The following is a 22004-nucleotide window of genomic DNA, read 5'->3' on the forward strand; positions in this document are numbered from 1 at the left end:
CGGTTCAAGTGTTCACCATTATGCTACCTCAATCTTGCTCCCTCACAGAGCTATGGCTAATTTAGGCTCCAAATTTCCAGTTATGTTGACACTGTTAGGATTATGTACCTAACCGGTTGGAAAAATGCACCTAAACATTTATGTGCCCGAGCTTGACCAATATGTTTTTCATAAAGTCAAGCATGTCATTTTTCTGATAGAATACAACAAAAAAATCTAAAGATACTTTCCCCCCAAAAGGCACCGCAGACTAGGAATAACCCAACTAAAGAACTAAAATAACCAAACGCTATGCCCATGCCTTTAAAAAACGATTTAATAACAGTCACATACATAACACGTCCTTTTAAGTTGTTTTTTAACAAAAAACAAACATAGGCTACTACTCCGTGGTTTATATTCCTGTTGTCACTTTGTAAAACACTTTTTCTTAACTTCATATTATTACTTGACGGGACGCACATCTTAAAATGTGGCTTACAGGAACAGGTCTAGTTCTGTCAGTCAGGAAGCCACTTATTATAATGATGTGTTACGTAGGGGACTTGTGTGCCTATAGGAACACCTCTTGGTTTGTTGGTGTACCCTCAAATGCCCTTTACGGTTGAACGCCATGCCACACACTTGACATTTGAACGGCTTCTCTCCAGTATGGATGAGCATATGTCGTTTTCTATCTTTGCTGACATAAAAGCGTTTATCGCATACGGTGCACGGATACGGCCGCTCCCCTGTGTGTGTCCGCCGATGTATCTGCAGATGACACTTCTGCTTAAAACTTGTTCCACATTCGGGGCACTTGAATGGCCGTTCTCCAGTGTGTGTCCGGGTGTGCAATCTCAATTCGACTGTAGATTTGAAACCTTTCCCGCAGAGATCACAGAGGAACGGTCTCTCGCCAGTGTGGATTAACATATGCCTTCTTAACCATACCAACCGAAAAAACTTCTTCCCACAGTCTGGGCAGATGAAAGCGGCATCTCTGTGATTTAACATGTGTTGTTTCAATAGTTCTTTTCGCTTGAAACTTTTCCCACAATGGGAGCAGGTGTGGAGTTCTCCCTCAACATGAATCTTAGAGTGTTCTTCCAGGGTTTTTGCATCCCGGAAACTTTTTCCACACTCAGCACAGAGGTACGGTTTTTCCCCTGTGTGAATTCTCTCATGAACAGTCAGCTTGTCGAGTGATAAGAATGAGCGCTGGCACAAAGAGCACTGGTAAGGAGTGGACTCATTTCTCTGATGTAAGCGCAGCTCAGTTAACGAAACAAAAGTCGTCTGACAAGAAGGGCAGGGGAACGGCCCAGTAAATTGATGAGTACGACTGTAGTGGCTCTTCAGGTCCATGCACCGAGAAAAGATCTCTTCACAAAAGGAGCACTTGAAGACGTCAGGGCACTTGTTGGGGGTCGAGTTCAGTCCGGCAACATTTCCATTTGACCCCAACTCCTTCCTTTTTTTGACGGCATCACTTGTAGGACGACCTCTTTTTTTACTCTGGTCTTTCTCCAAATCACGGAGGTACCCAAAACCCTTCATACACACAGGACACTTATAAAGGCTTTTGCCTTTGTGAAACACAATAAGACGGTTTTTCAACACACACTGAAATTCAAAGGTCTCATGACATAGATGGCATGTTTTTGGATCAGTACTTGCATTACTGGACTCTCCCGAGATCCTGTCCTTTCCATGCTGATGTTCATTGACCTCCTGTTTCATCATCTCCTCACAATCATTCTGCCAATGTTTTTGTAAGTCGTCCAGATGGTCAAAGCCTTCACCACACTGGTGAGGGCTCTGCTCAGTGTGAGATCTCATGTGTGTTGTCAAATCCTTTGCTTCAACAAAACTCTTCCCACAAAAGGAGCATATTTTGACGCGCTTGCTTCTTTTCGAAGACTGCCCCGTGGTATGGGAAGCAGGACGAGGATCACCACCTGGTGTTGAGAGGAGGATACAGAAGGTAGTCACTCTCCCCTAACTTGAATCTTGGAATAACATTTTCCCACACACGTAAAACGTCCATAAATGAATATATTGTTTTAAGTGTTTTACTCACCGGTCATCAGAAGGGTCTCATCAAGTTGCGTCAACATCACTACGGGCTGAAGGTCCAAGTCTGACGTGTCTTCGACCATCTGATCGCAACGGTGGGATATTCCTCCGATTTTCACCCTGCTGTCACTCTGAGGGCTGTGAAAAGCCTCGCCCCCTTTCCTCGCGTCTGCTCTCACTCCGGTGAGTGTCTTGTGTGTCTCCTTTCCGGAAGCCATTTCCTCGTGTAGATTCTCTAACTTGACATCCACAGAAGGCCCTTCATCCTGATCGCAGAACATGACTTCTGGATCCGAAACCTTGACCGCTTCCTTCGACTCAGGCATCTGGGTATCAGTTGCATCAGGCGTGGCGGCGAGAAAGGTGTGCAGTTCAGAAAAGAACGGACAGGTCGCTCGGCCACTACTGCTTGGGTTCCTCAGTGCTCGTCTGTAGCGGTGCTTCATGTCCTTTATCTTTGTTTGACACTGCTTCCACGTCCTTTTGACGCCAAGCTCCTTCATCTGCTCTGAAATGTCACCGTACACATGTTTTTCTCTGTAACTCCGTTCCATCTCCTGAAGAATCGGTTTCTTTGACCATACAGAGATCAGCGCTTCCGTTTCCTTTGGGGTCCAGGTCTGTCCGACATTGTCGGCTGTCGTCGATGACGTTGAGGACATGTCTTCTCCATCGACAACCTCGACCTGTAAAACATTATAAGCCAACTGATACTGCAGTCTCTCCTCATAGTTCTCCTCTCCCCATTCTTCGTTCCTTCTATCCGTCATTTCCACTGCCTTCTTAACCGTGTCCAAACTCTTCCCCAGCTCCTTCTCTGCATGATCTTGCTCTATCAAAGTGTCCCTTTCTTTTCTGGGTGCACATGTGGCTACAGACTGGCTATGTGAGCGTGCTTCATCGATGTCCATTTCCACCCTCTCCGAGAACTTGTGAGACAGTGAAGAGAGGATGAAATCATCAGCACAAGATGAATGAGCTGAAATAGTGGAAAAGAGAGAACAATAAAATGTCTTATTGTGATTGCTACATGTTTTTTTTATACCTTTGAATCCATTACATTGATTCTTGAAGAATATAACTTATAAATGCTTCATGAGCTTAGTTCAACTGTCGTACCCCTATCAGAACCGCAAATATAAGATTGTTTGTAAAAAACGCAATTGTAAAACACCGTATAGCCTCAAAACATGGTTAAAACTATTTTGGTATCACGGATGGTCAGTCCTCCGTTTAGGAATATGAATGATTTAATCTTTCCGGCCCCATGCCTCAGCTCTTTACCAAATCGATATCTTGAAAAGAACATATTAAGCGTAAATGAATGCAGAGCCACGCTGCTTCCGCCCAGGTTTCCTTTCAAACACCAGGAACATCTCACGCTCTGCAAATGTTACACATCCAGTGTAGCAGGCCTGTTCGTCTCTGAGCAGGTGGTTACAAACATGATTTAAAAATGTTACAAAACATTTATTTTCTACTGTTATGAAAACAGAGCTGGGGAAAAAAAAGCCTACCATTAGCGAACAAATGGCCATGGCATCTGTGGTGTTGGAGGAGAGTCTTCAAAGGCTGAGGTTGAGTCACAGACTGTGCACACTCCTTCAGCATAGAGGGGGCAGGTCTGAGCCAGGATGCAGTCTGAGAACGGGAGGTGGTTTTAAAATGTGCAACAAATTCAATTGACCAAATAACAACAAGAATGTATGGTACACTCAGCAATATGACAACATCAATTCAAAAAAATCAGCCAAGGCTGACACCGCCGGCTCTTCCCAAATTGCTCATACCTGTTGAAATGTTGGTGTTGGGAGCAGTTTCTCCAGCCTGGAGAGGAACTCCCACATCAGAGTCTGCAGTGCCGTGTCATACATGGGGCCAAATTCCTCTGGAAAAACTTCCTAGAAGACACATTAAAGTGCATCTGAGTGGTGTGCAACAGATGAAATGCATTGTTAATTGAGTGTGAGGCATCCTATTGACATCATTAGTAGCTATACGTTGTTGGATTCTAGCTTGAAATATACTTCTTCATGTTTCCATACCAGAACTTATTGATTGAACTTCTTGTTTCTAAGGAGGGAGGCAAAGGGCAATTAGTTAAGTCTGATAAGGCAGGCCAGCAGCAGGAGGAGCGAAGATTGTCAAGTCAACTGATGAAGTGAGAGGAAACCTCTCGGGGGGGGGGCAGAGGGGCCCACCACAACAACCCTCCTACTACAGTCCTCTCACATACCTTCTCTTCCACGCACACGAAGGTTCTAGCGTCCGGCAGCGAGAGGACCCAATTAAGGTCCTGCCTAGCAACAGAGAAGTATTGGCTGTCGAGACGTGCAAAGAGTTGACCCCGCCTATTAGAAGGTTATAAATACATGTGCTTGTGTAATCATGCCTCGTCTTCGCAGCTGTATGACCCAGTGGGTGAATAAACTTGGTTTGAGATTTTTTCCTAGTTGTCCGTTTGAGTTTTTAACTCTGTTTGTTCAGAACCTAACAACGTCAACTCAATATTAGCTACAAGTTGCGATCCGGCAGTACTGAGTAGTGGGAGTGATGAGGATTTTAATGGAATACCATGTATAGTATTTTATTAGGATCCTCATTAGCTGTTGAAACGTGACATAATACAGAACATTAATAGACAAGAACAGCTCAAGGACAAAACTACATACATCTAAAAAAAACGGCACACGTAGCCTACATATCAATACATACACACAAACTATCGAGGTTCCAATAGGGGAGAGGCGTTGCGCCGCGAGGTGTTGCTTTAGCTGGGTTTTTTTTTTAACCAGGTTTGCTGTTCATTTAAGCAATATGAGATGGAAGGGAGCTCCATGCAATAACGGCTCTATATAACACGGTCCGCTTTCCTGAATTTGATTTGTTCTGGATTTGGGGAGTGTGAAAAGACACCTGGTGACATGTCTGGTGGGGGAACTGTGTGCGTGTCAGTGCTGTTGATTATGTTAACATGAATGTTCAACACAAGTGATTCAGTCAGTCTCTCCTCAACTCTTAGCCAAGAGAGACTGGCATGAATAGTATTTATATTAGCCCTCTGACGTACCTAAGACGTACTGCTCTGTTCTGGGACAGCTGCAGCTTAACGAGGTCTTTCTTTGCAGCAGTTGACCATATGACTGGACAATAATCACGTTAAGACAAAACTAGAGCCTGCAGGACTTGCGTTTTGAAGTGTGGTGTCAAAAAAGCAGAGCATCTCTTTATTATGGACAGACCTCTCCCCATCTTTACAGCCGTTGAATCTGTATGTTTTGACCATGACAGTTTACTATCTAAGGTAACGCCAAGTAATTTAATCTCCTCAACTTGTTCAACAGCCACACCATTCAGAATGAGGACAAGATTGTGCATACACACACTGCGGTTCAGTTTACCTCCTAGATTTCAATGTCAGTTTAGCAGAAATATTGTTCTCACACCAACCTGGAAGAAGTGTTCCCTCTCAAGTGGGTCATCTAGAAGAGTTTGGACAAGTTCCAAGAAGTTTGACTCTGATGCCTCCACCTCTGTATCTATCTACAGAAAGTATACATAACACAGTAGGTCAATTAACCTGGCCGGCAGAGTTACAAGTCTTGATCACAGACTGGCACTCACCTCCTTTTCTCTATGAGTGATGATGCAGGTCCTCATCCTGCTCAGGTGTGGCTGGATGGTCTCCGGGTCGGCTGAATGATCAGAGCGACACAACTCCAGAACCAGCTGTCAACAAACAGGTAACACTGAAACATTTTGGACGCAAACCAATCTGGCAGTGAGTACGATGTAGGAATATTACAGTCGGTGGTATATCCTAAAGTACAGCCGAAGCCTGTATTAAGAGAAGCCACGTCACTCTGTTGTCATATTGGCTACGCCCACAAGGTGCTTCTTTTCATTGAGAAGACCACAGCTGTTTGGCTAGCAGGGGCACCTAGCGTGCGAGCTAAATCAAAACGTCAATACAATACAGCATAGAAAGCTTCTGTTTAGTCTTGCAACAATTAATGTTGTTGTTATTTTTTTTTATTATTTTTTTTTATTTCACCTTTATTTAACCAGGTAGGCTAGTTGAGAACAAGTTCTCATTTGCAACTGCGACCTGGCCAAGATAAAGCATAGCAGTATGAGCAGACAACACAGAGTTACACATGGAGTAAACAATTAACAAGTCAATAACACAGTAGAAAACAAAGGGGGAGTCTATATACAATGTGTGCAAAAGGCAGGCGAAGGTAGGCGAATAATTACAATTTTGCAGATTAACACTGGAGTGATAAATGATCAGATGGTCATGTACAGGTAGAGATATTGGTGTGCAAAAGAGCAGAAAAGTAAATAAATAAAAACAGTATGGGGATGAGGTAGGTGAAAATGGGTGGGCTATTTACCAATAGACTATGTACAGCTGCAGCGATCGGTTAGCTGCTCAGATAGCTGATGTTTGAAGTTGGTGAGGGAGATAAAAGTCTCCAACTTCAGCGATTTTTGCAATTCGTTCCAGTCACAGGCAGCAGAGTACTGGAACGAAAGGCGGCCAAATGAGGTGTTGGCTTTAGGGATGATCAGTGAGATACACCTGCTGGAGCGCGTGCTACGGATGGGTGTTGCCATCGTGACCAGTGAGCTGAGATAAGGCGGAGCTTTACCTAGCATGGACTTGTAGATGACCTGGAGCCAGTGGGTCTGGCGACGAATATGTAGCGAGGGCCAGCCGACTAGAGCATACAAGTCGCAGTGGTGGGTGGTATAAGGTGCTTTAGTGACAAAACGGATGGCACTGTGATAGACTGCATCCAGTTTGCTGAGTAGAGTGTTGGAAGCCATTTTGTAGATGACATCGCCGAAGTCGAGGATCGGTAGGATAGTCAGTTTTACTAGGGTAAGCTTGGCGGCGTGAGTGAAGGAGGCTTTGTTGCGGAATAGAAAGCCGACTCTTGATTTGATTTTCGATTGGAGATCTATGATATGAGTCTGGAAGGAGAGTTTGCAGTCTAGCCAGACACCTAGGTACTTATAGATGTCCACATATTCTAGGTCGGAACCATCCAGGGTGGTGATGCTAGGCGGGCATGCGGGTGCAGGCAGCGATCGTTTGAAAAGCATGCATTTGGTTTTACTAGCGTTTAAGAGCAGTCGGAGGCCACGGAAGGAGTGTTGTATGGCATTGAAGCTTGTTTGGAGGTTAGATAGCACAGTGTCCAATGACGGGCCGAAAGTATATAGAATGGTGTCGTCTGCGTAGAGGTGGATCAGGGAATCGCCCGCAGCAAGAGCAACATCATTGATGTATACAGAGAAAAGAGTCGGCCCGAGAATTGAACCCTGTGGCACCCCCATAGAGACTGCCAGAGGACCGGACAGCATGCCCTCCGATTTGACACACTGAACTCTGTCTGCAAAGTAATTGGTGAACCAGGCAAGGCAGTCATCCGAAAAACCGAGGCTACCGAGTCTGCCGATAAGAATATGGTGATTGACAGAGTCGAAAGCCTTGGCAAGGTCAATGAAGACGGCTGCACAGTACTGTCTTTTATCGATGGCGGTTATGATATCGTTTAGTACCTTGAGTGTGGCTGAGGTGCACCCGTGACCGGCTCGGAAACCAGATTGCACAGCGGAGAAGGTACAGTGGGATTCGAGATGGTCAGTGACCTGTTTGTTGACTTGGCTTTCGAAGACCTTAGATAGGCAGGGCAGGATGGATATAGGTCTGTAACAGTTTGGGTCCAGGGTGTCTCCCCCTTTGAAGAGGGGGATGACTGCGGCAGCTTTCCAATCCTTGGGGATCTCAGACGATATGAAAGAGAGGTTGAACAGGCTCTCCTGCGCCTATCCATCCAGACCTTGACAACAGGCGGCATGATCAGAGTGTGCGGCTAATATGATTGGCCATGTGGGACTAGCACAACCTGCCTCGTCTCCTGCAAAGCCCATTGTAAATCAGTTATACGGCATACCTTCACTTAGTCATAGAAATATGGTAGTGTTGTAAGGGCCCTTACTTTAGTACGCAGCATACTACCCTGCATACCACTGCTGGCTTGCTTCTGAAGCTAATCAGGGTTGGTCCTGGTCAGTCCCTGGATGGGAGACCAGATGCTGCTGGAAGTGGTGTTGGAGGGCCAGTAGGAGGCACTCTTTCCTCTGGTCTAAAAAAATAAAAAATATCCCAATCCCCCAGGGCAGTGATTGGGGACACTGCCCTGTGTAGGGTGCAGTCTTTCGGATGGACCGTTAAACGGGTGTCCTGACTCTCTGAGGTCATTAAAGATCCCGTGGCACTTATCGTAAGAGTAGGGGTGTTAACCCCGGTGTCCTGGCTAAATTACCAATCTGGCCCTTAAACCATCATGGTCACCTAATAATCCCCAGTTTACAATTGGCTCATTCATCCCCCTCCTCTCCACTTTAACTATTCCCCAGGTCGTTGCTGCAAATGAGAACGTGTTCTCAGTCAACTTACCTGGTAAAATAATAAATACTGTAGAGGATGAAACAAACATTGATTTCTGTAGGGGGATTTTGACAACACCAGGTCACCCAATTTTCTACCTCAACCACACCCCCCTCTTAATTTCTCACCTGTGCTTGCAGGCCCATGACGAGCTGGGCTTTCTCTCTGTAACTCATCAGATCAGGGGTTATTTCCAACACAGTGGTCACAAACTCCTCCACCAACCCGTAGTCCATTGTGTCTCTGCGCTGAACAACTTGCCATAGAGCTGCGGACACCAGCCGCAATGGAGGAACCAGAAGACGCAGAGACGACAGAGGAAGAGGACGACCTGGTAGGAAAGAAACGCTTTCAGGTCACACTTCTTGAAATTGCAGCGTACAGATGAGCAGATCTCACACATCCCGGTGATGTTTTGTTGCTGGCTAGCTAAATGTGGGTGGCAGTAGCCTAGAGATTTACCTTCCACTGGACAGGTTATATATCCTAACTACTTCTCCACTTTCATAGTGAAACAGACTTGAGCCTACATGAATATAGGTAACTAAGATTTTTTTGTTTGTTTAAATAGAGCCTGCATTCCACTTACATGTAAGTACATGCCTTTATTTGATACTTCTCAATATAACAACTGACCACATACTGTACCCATACTGCAGTACATTTAACATAATGAAGCTTTGGTTTTCAGATGAAATAACGTTTTTTTTCAAACCTCCCAACCTTCGTTAAATTGAAAATATCTTGCTTGTGGTGCCATTCAACTTTCTAAATCCATGCTGTAGCCACCCTTCCAGCGGGATCAAGATTAACGGCATCAAAACAATCCTAATCTCAGCCTTTGGGTTTTGAAAAATGCAAAAACAAAATTTATTCCTGAATAAAAGGTCAGATTGGATTACCAAATATGAATCCCTATTCTGAGAATCAGCATAACATTTTTCTGTGTTGAAATAACCCATTCTAACATTTAATTCAATTCGATTTCTAAAACTAGTTCTGAAAAACTGGGCCCTGCTGTTGTGTTCTTGAGCAAGGCACTTAGACCCCCCCGACAACTGCTCTCAATCCAGAGGCGCTGCACCCTGTGCCAAGGCCCAGTGCAGTCGAAAACTATGTTTATATACTGAAAAAAAATATGAAACGCAACATGTAAAGTGTTGGTCTCATATTTCATGAGCTGAAAGTAAAGATCCATCACAAAAAGCTTACTTGTCGCCAATATTGTGCACAAATTTGTTTACATCCCTGTTAGTGAGCATTTCTCCATTTCCAAGATAATCCATCCACCTGATAGGTTTGGCATATCAAGAAGCTGATTAAACATTATGATCATTACACAGGTGCACCTTGTGCTGGGCACAATAAGGCCACTAAAATGTGCAGTTGTGTCACACAACGCCACAGATGTCTCAAGTTGAGGGAACATGCAATTGCCATGCTGACTGCAGGAAGGTCCACCAGAGCTGTTGCCAGATAATTGAATGTTAATTTCTCTACCATATGCCACCTCCAACTTAATTTTAGAGAATTTGACAGTACTTCCAACCGGCCTCACAACTGCAGACAATGTGTAACCACGGACTAGAAGTCGACCGATTATGATTTTTGCCGGTTATTGGAGGACCAAAAAAAGCTGATACCGATTAATCGGCCATTTTTTATTTTTTTTTACAGTTATTTATTTGCAATAATGACAATTACAACAATACTGAATGAACACTTATTTTAACTTAATATTATGCATCAATTTAGCCTCAAATAAATAATGAAACATGTTCAATTTGGTTTAAATAATGCAAAAACAAAGTGTTGGAGAAGAAAGTAAAAGTGCAATATGTGCCATGTAAAAAAGCTAACGTTTAAGTTCCTTGCTCAGAACATGAGAACATATGAAAGCTGGTGGTTCCTTTTAACATGAGTCTTCAATATTCCCAGGTAAGAAGTTTTAGGTTGAGATTATAGGAATATTTCTCTCTATACCATTTGTATTTCATATACCTTTGACTATTGGATGTTCTTATAGGCACTTTAGTATTGCCAGTGTAACAGTATATCTTCCGTCCCTCTCCTTGCCCCTACGTGGGCTCGAACCAGGAACACATCAACAACAGCCACCCTCGAAGCATCGTTACCCATCGATCCACAAAAGCCGCGACCCTTGCAGAGCAAGGGGAACAACTACTCCAAGTCTCAGAGCGAGTGACGTTTGAAATGCTATTAGCACGCACCCCGCTAACTAGCTAGCCATTTCACATCGGTTACACCAGCCTAATCTCGGGAGTTGATAGGCTTGAAGTCATAAACAGCAGCTGCTGGCAAATGCACGAAAGTGCTGTTTGAATGACTGCTGCTCAGTCAGACTGCTCTATCAAATTTCAAATCATAGACGTAATTACAACATAATAACACACAGAAATGCGAGCCTTAGGCCATTAACATGGTCAAATCCAGAAACTATAATTTCAAAAATAAAACACTTATTCTTTCAGTGAAATACGGAACCATTGCGTATTTTATCTAACGGATGGCATCCCTAAGTCTAAATATTGCTCTGACATTGTACAACCTTCAATGTTATGTCATAATTATGTACAATTCTGGTAAATTAATTACGGCCTTTGTTAGGAATAAATGGACTCTACCCTGACTCCTTGAACGCAAGAGAAGAGACAATTTTCCTAGTTATAAGAAATTCATGTTAGCAGGCAATACTAACTAAATATGCAGGTTTAAAAATATATACTTGTGTATTGATTTTAAAGAAAGGCATTGATGTTTATGGTTAGATACATTGGTGCAACGACAGTGCTTTTTTCACTAATGCGCTTGTTAAATCATCACCCGTTTGTCAAAGTAGGCTGTGAGTCGATGAGAAATTAACAGGCACCGCATCGATTATATGCAATGCAGGACACGCTAGATAAACTAGTAATATCATCAACCATGTGTAGTTAACTAGTGATTATGTTAAGATTGATTGTTTTTTAAAAGATATGTTTCATGCTAGCTAGCAACTTACCTTTGCTTCTTGCTGCCCTCGCGTAACAGGTAGTCAGCCTGCCACGCAGGCTCCTCGTGGAGTGCAATGTAACGCAGGTGGTTAGAGAGTTGGACTAGTAACCGGAAGGTTGCAAAAACAAATCCCCGAGCTGACAAGGTAAAAATCTGTCGTTCTGCCCCTGAACAAGGCACCGTTCCTAGGCCGTTATTGAAAATAAGAATGTGTTCTTAATTGACTTGCCTAGTTAAATAAAGGTGTAATTAAAAAAAAAAAAATTAAAATAGGCAAATCGGTGTCCAAAAATACCGATTACCAATTGTTATGAAAACTTGAAATTGGCCCTAATTAATCGGCCATCCCGATTAATCGGTCGACCTCTACCACGGACAGCTGATAAAACTGACGAGTATTGCTGTCTGTAATGAAGCACATTTGTGGGGAACAACACAGTAAATCTCATGACATTGTTTCATGTTGCGTTTATTTTTTTGTTCAGTATATACCAGTATATCAAACATTAAGAACACCTTCCTAATATTGATGCACCATTCTTGATACACAAGGGAAACTGTTGAGTGTGAAAAACCCAGCAACATTGCAGTTCTTGACACAAACCGAAGCCCCTGGCACCTACTACCATACCCCGTTCAAAGGCACTTCAATCTTTTGTCTTGCCCATTCACCCTCTGAATGGCCCACATACACAATCCATGTCTCAATTGTCACAAGGCTTAAACCAAAAGAAAAGTGGATTAAACAAGTGACATCATTTAGGGATCATAGCTTTCACCTGGTCAGTCTGTCATGGAATGAGCAAGTGTTCTTAATGTTTTGTGTCCTCAGTGTATATTTCCACACTATGAGGTAGGAATAATACTGTGACAATGTGAAAATTATGATAATGCCCTTTCGTGTAAAAGCTGTATGAAAATAACACCTGAAATATCAGCCTGTTTTGGTGGGATGGAATTTTGGTCACCATGATATACTAATTTCTTGACGATGGCTCACCACTCTTCGTACTCGGCGACTTCAACCTCCCAACATCTGGCTTCAATTAATTTCTTTCAATGCTCTCTTTCCCATCCTTGCCTCTTTTGACCTCACCCTTTCCCAGTCCCTTCCCACTCACAAGGCAGGCAATACTTTTGCCTACTAATCTCACTGAAACCCACCCCCAGATACCCAGATGGTAATGCACTGTCACAATCTTCGCTCTCTCTCTCTCCCACTACTATCTCCTCTTCTATCCTATCATATCTACCTTCTGGTAAATCCTTCTCCCTCCTGTATCCTGATTCTGCCTCTTCCACCCTACTCCCCTCCCTTTCCGCATCCTATGACTCGCACTCAGTGGAGACTGGTGGGAGGAGCTATAGGGGGATGGGCTCGTTGTATTGGCTGGAGTGGAATAAATGGAACGGTATCAAACATATGGAAACCACGTGCTTGACTCTGTTCCTTTTATTCCATTCCAGCCAAAAGAAAGAGCCCATCCTCCTACAGCTCCTCCCACCAGCCTCCACTGCTCACACTGTCCCCTTTCCTCCCAGCCAGCTTGGCCCTCCCCTCTGTGGCTGAGTGACTCATTGCAAGCTTACAGAACAGGGCGGTTGGCAGCTGAGTGAAAATGGAGGAAAACTAAACTTACAGAGGACCGGTCATTCTTTCCCACCCTCCTCTCTAGCTTCTCTTACTCTGTATCCATTGCTAAAGCCACTTTCTATTTTCAAAATGTCAAGCTTCTGCCTCTAACCCTAGGATACTCTTTTCCACCTTCTCCTGTTTCCTTAATCATCACCCCCCCCTCCCCCTTCTGCGGATGACATGGTCAATCCCTTTGAAAAGGTTGACACGACATCCGCTCCTCACGAAACCAACACTCGGCTCCTCTGACTTAAAAAACTACAGACAGGTATCCCTTCTTTCTTTTCCTTCCAAAACACTTGAGCATACTTTCCCTGACCAACTCTCTCGCCATCTCTCTCTCAGAACGATCTTCTCGACCCGAAGCGGTCAAACTTCAAGACGAGTCACTCAACCGGAGACAGCTCTTCTCTGTGTAACAGAGGCTCTCAGCGCTGCCAAAGCTGACTCGCTCTCCTCTGTTCTCATCCTCCTAGATGTACCCTCTGCCTTTGACACTGTGGCCCACCAGGGCTGGGCGTCTCAGGCTCTTTGATTGCATCCTACATGGCAGGCCGCTCCTATCAGGTGACATGGGCTTGGTTCTAGGCCCTCTCCTCTTCTCTCTATTCATCAAGTCGCTTGGCTCAGTCATATTGTCACACGGTCTCTCCTTTCATTGCTATGCGGATGACACTAGGTTTTTTCTCTCCCCTCCTTCTAACATCCAGGTGGCAACACGTAGAGTGCCTGGAAGATATCTCAGCTTGGAAGTCGGACACCCACCTCAATCTCAACTAGATGGAGCTGCTCTTCCTCCTGGGGAAGGCCTGCCCTCTTCAAGACCTCTCCATCACGGTTGACAACTCCACAGTGTCCCCCACCCAGAGTGCAAAGAACCTGGAAAACACCCTGTTGTTCACTGCAAACATCAAAGCAGTAATTCGCTCCTGTAGGTTCATGCTCTACAAGATGGGTTGAGTATGACTCTACCTAACACAAGAAGCAGCGCAGGTCCTAATCCAGGCACTTTGATATTTCGATTTTAAAAAACGGCTGTATTGAACCTTTAACGTGTGTGTCTGGGGTGTTGGGAAAGGCTGAGGACGAATTTCCATTCTAACCAAGTGACAAGGGTGGGTATAATTTGTGGAACGTTCCAAAAACTAAGTAAATACAAAGTTGTATAGCGGCAGAATAAGATTCCGGGTAGTGCGTGGGCTATTGAATTACGTTTTTCACTCGCCACGTTTATTCCTAAACCTTTCTGTCCTCACTCTGGACAAACGTTAAGAATAAACTACGTGGTGAGTTGATGCCTGTTCGGCAACTAGTTATCTAGGTGAATTGATCAAGCTACTTTGTATGCGTTGTTTGTTGGCAACCTTGTACTTTAGACGTTTTTGGAACGTTCTACAAATTATACCCACCCATATCCTGGCCTAAATTGTGACATCGCTCACACACTAATTCAGACACTTACCCGGGGAAAACAAAACTCTTGAAAATCTTGATGAAATATAAAATAATGTTACTCCATTTTTTTTGTAATTTAAATCCATACATAGTTCAAGAAAGCAATTAGCGATGATGGTGTGTCACTGAAAACTACACATTTAACCTTTGCTTACCATCTTCCTCGTCGCCAGTTTCCTTGGACTCAGTCAGATCAGGCATGGCGGCGAGAAATTCGTCCAGTTCGGAAAATAATGGAAAGGTTGTTAGGTCACTACTGCTTGGGTCTCTGCGTGTTTGTCTGTATCTCCACTTCAAGGCCTTCATCTTATTTTGACACTGCTTCCACGTCCGTTTGACGCCAAGGTCATTTAGCCGCTCCGAAATTTCCCTGTAAACATGTTTGTTTCTACACGTTTGCTCCATTTTCAGAATATTCTGTTCGTCTGACCATACAGAGATCAGCGCCTTTGTCTCCACCGGCGACCATGGCCATTCGACATCGTCTGCCAATGACATTGTCGACAATGTTGATCTAGTTTTGTTGATGGTAGCATACATAATCTAGTAAATTAGCACATGGTTAATATCAGTGGTAGTAGCTACATTCAATACCTTTGGTCGCCTAAACAAAGTGGTGGGCTACTTCCAAACATGACGTCATCTACAAGAAGCAATGGTCGAGTTCCAGGTGGTCCTCTTTGAAGTCGTCCTGCGTATCTGAATATTGCCATATCGAAAGATGTTAGGAAATAGAACGAAAGGAATACAAACGGACTTGCCGAAGGACAGCATCAGTTGGCCGTTTCTCTGCAAAACAGCCAAGTAGATAGTATCAATCCAATCATAGCATGTCTGACATAATTCCACATTACCGGGAAGCATTTCTGCTCCACATTTTATGTATATTATGTACTTTGAAAACTTCTCTGAAGGAGTGCCTTCTGAAAACCTTGACACGGAGGTGTGTCACCGGGGCCGAGCTCCCTAACATCCAGGACCTATATGTCAGAGGGAGGCCGAAGAATCCACCCAAGCCATACACTGTTCACTCTGCTACCTTCCGGCACATAGCCGCAGGAAGTAGGGGTGCTGCAGTAGTGCACTGGGCCTTTACTAGTCCTGTATAATCGGACCGAGATAGCCATCTGTAGTGCAGGCGGGGAAAAAGTTGCAGCACCCCCAAACTACTTCCTGTGGCTATGGTCCCAGAGCGTCGGCTCTTGGACCAACAGGCTCCAAGACAACTTCTAACCCCAAGCCATAAGACTGCTAAATAGCCATACTGCTATATAGTCAATGAATGGTACACAAACTATTTGCACTGACTATCTTGTACTGATCCTATGCACACTTACTAGACTTTACTTGATATTCACACACACACTACATTGACACTCCCTCACATTACACTCATCATTTGCTGTTTTTATTTTACTTGTATTATTATCTATCCTGATGCCTAGTCACTTTACCCTGACTTCATGTACATATCTACCTCAAATACCTCGTACCTCTCTGCACATGGATCTGGTACTGGTACTCCCTGTATATAGCTCCATTCTTGTGTTTAATTGGAGCCTAATGGGAGGGACATGTAATCTGATGTATAGCTATTATTGGCAGGTGGGCAAAGTCTTTGTTGGTCTGTTAACTTATACCGCCTGGTGATGTCGCCAGGCAGTCCAAACCCGCTGCCTTGCAAAACAAGACATTTCAGGCAGTCTTTTTAAAACAGCTCTTACACTAAAAGGGCATTATAATTTTCACAAGTTCAGTATTATTCCAACCTCATACTGTAGAAACAAATACAGTATATATGAACCACAGGAAAATCACGTTTTGGACTGCACTGCCCCTTTAAGAGGATCAACTGACCTTATGGTCACTGAGCTGAGATTCTTTATCATGTGTGCCTCTGCTTGAGAATGAGCTAAACTCTGAAAATCTAAATGTGGTCAAGAAGTGTCAAAACCGGACGTGTATCATTTCTCAATTATATACACATTCGGATATTCTGGATTGTATAATATGATTTTCGAATTGTGCATCCATTGATTTGGAAAAGTGGAAAATACGCAGAAATTGCCACACCTGAAATGGTCAGTACTGATACAAAACCGGTTAATATCGATACAATATTGTATTTTTTTGAGATAGTGACACTTTTGATATTAACAAACTGCTGTATTGTTGTATATTGTGCATTCGGAAAGTATTCAGACCTTGACTTTTTCTACATTTTGTAACGTTAGTTGTATTGTAAAATTGACACAATTATTTATTTCTCCTCATCAATCTACACACAATACCCCGTAATGACAACGCGAAAACAGGTTTAGAAATTGTTGTAAAAATAAAAGTAAAACAGAAATACCTTATTTACATAAGTATTCAGACCTTTTCCAATGAGACTCGAAATTGAGCTCAGGTGCATCCTGTTTCCATTGATCATCCTTGAGGTGTTTCTACAACTTGATTGGAGTCCACCTGTAGTAAATTAAATTGATTGGACATGATTTGGAAAGGCACACACCTGTCTATATATGGTACCACAGTTGAGAGTGCATGTCAGAGCAAAAAACCAAGCCATGCGGTCGAAGGAATTGTCTGTAGAGCTCCGAGACAGGATTGTGTCGAGGCACCGATCTGGGGAAGGGTACCACAACATTTCTGCAGCATTGAAGGTCCCCAATAACACAGTGGCCTTCATCATTCTTAAATGGGAGAAGTTTGGAACCACGAAGACTCTTCCTAGAGCTGGTTGCACGGCCAAACTGAGCAATCGGGGGAGAAGGGCCTCGGTCAGGGAGGTGACCAAGAACCCGATGGTCACTCTGACAGAGTTCCAGCGTTCCTCTGTGTAGATTGGAGAACCTTCCAGAAGCCACTCCTCAGTAAAAGGCACGACAGCCCGCTTGGAGTTTGCCAACATTCACCTAAAGGACTCTCAGACCATGAGAAACAAGATTCTCTGGTCTGATGAAACCAAGGCTGAACTCTTTGGCCTGAATGGCAAGCGTCACATCTGGAGGAAACATGCTGTGGGGATGTTTTTCAGTGGCAGGGACTGCGAGCGGCAGGGACTGTGGTTCTATGTTTTATGCGAAAGATTAACGGAGAAAACTACAAAGAGATACAGTTGAAGTCGGAGGTTTACATACACTTAGGTTGGAGTCATTAAAACTCATTTTTCAACCACCACAAATTTCTTGGCAACAAACTATAGTTTTGGCAAGTTGGTTAGGACATCTACTTTGTGCATGACACAAGTCATTTTTCCAACAATTGTTTACAGACAGATTATTTCACTTATAATTCACTGTATCACAATTCCAGTGGGTCAGAAGTTTACATACACTAAGTTGACTGTTTCTTTAAACAGCTTGGAAAATTCCAGAAAATGATGTCATGGTTTTAGAAGCTTCTGATAAGCTAATTGACATTATTTGAGTCAATTGGAGGTGTACCTGTGGATGTATTTCTAGGCCTACCTTCAAACTCAGTGCCTCTTTGCTTGACATCATGGGAAAATCAAAAGAAACCTGCCAAGACGTCAGAAAACAAAATGTAGATCTCAACAAGTCTGGTTTATCCTTGGGAGCAATTTCCAAACGCCTGAAGGTACCACGTTCATCTGTACAAACAATAGTATGCAAGTATAAACACCATGGGACCATGCAGCCGTCATACCGCTCAGGAAGGAGAAGCGTTCTGTCTCCTAGAGATGAACGTACTTTGGTGCGAAAAGTGTAAATCAATCCCAGAACACCAGCAAAGGACCTTGTGAAGATGCTGGAGGAAACGGGTACAAAAGTATCTATATCGACAGCAAAACGAGTCCTATTTCGGCACAACCTGAAAGGCCGCTCAGCAAGGAAGAAGACACTGCTCCAAAACCGCCATAAAAAAGCCAGACTACGGTTTGAAACTGCACATGGGGACAAAGATTGTACTTTTTGGAGAAATGTCATCAGAACATTGTCATCCCGTCATCAGAACATTGTCATCAAGTTGGGTCAGCAGCACTAAATCACACGTCGTCAACCACCTGTTGGCAACAGTGTTTTTTCCATCCAATATTCATACTGTGACGTTGAGGACTGTGAAACACCTCATGGCCCTTTCTTTCTACCGTTTGCTCCCTGGTGAGTGTCTTGAGTTTCCCTTTTCTAGAAACCATTTCTTCATATAGATGCTCCGACTCGACATCCACAGAAGGCCCTTCATCCTCATCTGAAGACATGACTCCATCTGCAACCTTGACAGTGTCCTTGGAACCAGGCATAATAGGAATGCCACTACTGCTAGGGTTCCTCAGTGTTTGTCTGTAGCTGTTCTTCATGTCCTCTATTGTAATTTGACACTTCTTCAAAGTCCTTTTAAAACCAAGGTCCTTCAGCTGCTTTGAAATGTTGCTGTACACATGTTTTTTTTCTATAACTGTGCTCCAACTCCTGAAGAATCGGTTTGCTTGAACATATGCTTCCAAGTCCTTTTGCAGCTATTGACGTTTATCCACTCCAAAATGTTGCTATACACGTGTTTGTTTCTATAACTTTGCTCAAACTTCTGAATAATCTGTTTGTTTGGTTGACCATGTGGACATTAGCACCTTTGTCTCCTCCGGAGACCAGGTCCGTCCGACATTGTCGGCTGTTATCGATGATCTCTACCTTTAAAACATTATCAGCCAACTGATGCTGCAGTCTCTCCTCATAGTTCTTCTCTCCCCATTCTTCGTTCCTTCTATCAGTCATTTCCACTGCCTTCTTAACCGTGTCCAAACTCATCCCCAGCTCCTTCTCTGCATGATATTGCTCTATCAAAGTGTCGCTTTCTTTTCTGGGTGCACATATGGCTACAGACTGGCTATGTGAGTGTGCTTCATCAATGTCCATTTCCACCCTCTCTGAGAGCGAGTGAGACAGAGAAGAGAGGAAGTAATCATCGACAAGATGAATGACCTGAAAGGAAAAAGAAAACATACGCAATCAAATATTTGTCTTTTCTTTTTATTATTTTTAATCTTTACCCCCTTTTTCTGACCAATTGTCTCCTGTCGTGGAAATTTCCTCTTCTTACCAAATCACGTGAGCAAACCATACACAAGTCAGAGTTAGTTATCAAAGTCCATCTTTAATTATATGAGCTCTATCACAACCCTGTGACTCTCAGATCAATTCAGTGTCTATCAATGAATTCTCTGAGAGTCCCTTACACATTGCAACTGAGATCCTTTATAGCAGAGACACACATAGCTAGACAGCATAGGCATAATTTATCGTTCAGCTTTGTCTCCTAAACTATGTTTTTTTCTCAAACTCAGAACCATAAACAAATCCTCCATATCAACAGCCATATATCAAATCCATCCTATCTTGACAAGATCACAGAGACACACTGACTAGCACACAGACATTGTGGAGCCAAGAGATACACACTTGACCTCACCCCTCTCTCCGGCCCAAGTAACTTAGTCTTGACATAGAACAGATACTGCAACCCCGCCACAGTATTATACAAAAATAACATTCTGATGAGAAGTAACTTACAAACATATGATGAATATAAAACATCTTACCTATGTTACCAACTAATTCTGATTATTCCCCAACACTCCTCGCTGCAACTCCCCAATGGACTCGGGAGGCGAAGGTCGAGTCATGCGTCCCTCGAAACATTACCCACCAAACCGCGCCTCTTAACACCCGCCCGCTTAACTCGGAAGCCAGCCACACCAAGGTGTCGGAGGACACACTGTTCACCTGATGACCGAGGTCAGCCTGCAGGTGCCCGGCCTGCCACAAGGAGTCGCTAGAGCACGATAAGCCAAGTAAAGCACTCCCGGCCAAACCGTCACCTAACATGGACGAAGCTGGGCCAATGCTGGGCCAATTGTGCGCCGCCCTATGTGACTCCCGATCACGGCTGGTTGTGCTAAAGCCTGGGATCGAACCCGGGTCTGTAGTGATGCTTCTAGCGCTGTGAGGCAGTGCCTTAGATCGCTGCACCACTCGGGAGGCCCAATATTGGTCTTTTCAAAACAAAAACATAATTGTCCATTGTGGTAATTGTTTGACTGCTAACATTAACAGAGGCATGTCTTACAGATCAAAACCACTCCATCAGTCTTCCAGACACATGTTGTCTGCAGCCGGTATAACAAGTGTCATTGATTAGTGGGAGCTTTTCAACAGTGGTTGACGTGTGAGTCTCTAGCAGGTGGTATGCAACTATGATTATTTGCCACAAAAGCCTACCATTAGCAAACAAATGGCTATGGCATCTGTGGTGTTGGAGGAGAATCTTCAAAGGCTGAGGTTGAGTCACAGACTGTGCACACTCCTTCAGCATAGAGGGGGCAGGTCTGAGCCAGGATGCAGTCTGAGAACGGGATGTGGTTTTAAATGTGCAACCAATTCAATTGACCAAGTAACAAGAATTTATGGTACACTTAGCAATATGACAACATAATACTCAGTGGGGCAAACTTCCTGTTAGTACTACCAGACAAAGACATCAGAAATTCAAGACTGCCACAATTCTCTCTTCCCAAATTGAACCTACCTGTTGAAATGTTGGAGTTGGAAGCAGCTTTTCCAGTCTGGAGAGGAACTCCCACATCAGGGATGTGTCAAACATGGGGCCGGATTCCTCTGAAAAACATCCTAGAAGACTGAACATCAAATTACAACTGGTGTTTTGGTCTGAAGCAATCACCCGCTGTCGTTATGGCACGTTTCCTCTGTAATGCATACAAGTTGAGGTTCAGCAGTACTGAGTAAGCCAGTAACAAGGATTTCAGTGGAATAGACTGCGCATGCACTGCGGTTTAGTTTACCTCCTTGATTTAAATGTCTGTTTTAGAAATAGTTCTCACACCAACCTGGAAGTGTTCCCTCTTTTTTGGGTCATCTAGAAAAGTTTGGACAAGTTCCAAGTAGTTTGACTCTGATGCCTCCACCTCTGTATCTATAACACAGTTAGTAAATTAACCTAGCCAGCAGAGTTACAGTGGTAAGGGGAAAGTTTGTGAACGCTTTAAGATTTTCTGTATTTCTGCATAAATGGGATCAGATTTTAATCAAATTTCTAATAATAAAGTGAACCCGATTAACAAGTCAAACTCTGAGCGGTTGTTTTGAAAATATAAATTTACATATTATTTGAAAGCTACAGGCATTGTTTTTTGGGAAATCGATATCAAATCCTACTACTGTCATAAGAAACCCCCATGCTGAGAAATAAGTGGCCAAGAGACATGTGATCTCCTATTGCTATCTAGTGGACGAACTGGGAATCGGCTAGAGGATATATTACAGCAATGGATAGATGGAGCTTTCAGCTTTCTCCTCACATATATATATGCTTCCTGTGAGATGAAGGTGTGGCACG

The 22004-nt window shown here is 43.6% G+C and overlaps 1 protein-coding gene across 2 annotated transcripts; it reads right to left on the minus strand.

Annotated features, from left to right (window-relative positions):
• Positions 1-298: 298 nt before the first annotated feature.
• On the minus strand, positions 299-15557 carry LOC110496198 (zinc finger protein 470). Of its 2 annotated transcripts, none has more exons than XM_021571958.2 (8): positions 14783-15557; positions 8650-8852; positions 5683-5787; positions 5509-5601; positions 3849-3959; positions 3576-3699; positions 2063-3037; positions 299-1940 (listed from the first exon to the last, which is right to left on the minus strand). In XM_021571958.2, the coding sequence occupies exons 1-8, from the start codon at positions 15165-15167 to the stop codon at positions 520-522; spliced, it is 3417 nt and encodes a 1138-aa protein (XP_021427633.2). In that variant the 5' UTR covers positions 15168-15557; the 3' UTR covers positions 299-519. The 2 variants fall into 2 exon arrangements, with proteins under 2 accessions (XP_021427633.2, XP_036808625.1); XM_036952730.1 differs by lacking the exon at positions 14783-15557 and adding an exon at positions 13938-14474.
• Positions 15558-22004: the final 6447 nt, after the last annotated feature.

This window comes from Oncorhynchus mykiss, chromosome 18 (genome assembly GCF_013265735.2).
Source record: "Oncorhynchus mykiss isolate Arlee chromosome 18, USDA_OmykA_1.1, whole genome shotgun sequence".
Classification (NCBI taxonomy): domain Eukaryota; kingdom Metazoa; phylum Chordata; class Actinopteri; order Salmoniformes; family Salmonidae; genus Oncorhynchus; species Oncorhynchus mykiss.

Bases quoted from the DNA above. Each gene is read 5' to 3' on its own strand.
- LOC110496198 (XM_021571958.2), bottom strand. From the start codon at position 15,167: ATGTATGCTACCATCAACAAAACTAGATCAACATTGTCGACAATGTCA. The intron at 3,700-3,848 runs GTATGAGCAATT...TCCCGTTCTCAG, and splicing joins CAACACCAACATTTCAACAG to ACTGCATCCTGGCTCAGACC. The intron at 1,941-2,062 runs GTGAGTAAAACA...TCTCAACACCAG, and splicing joins TGAGACCCTTCTGATGACCG to GTGGTGATCCTCGTCCTGCT.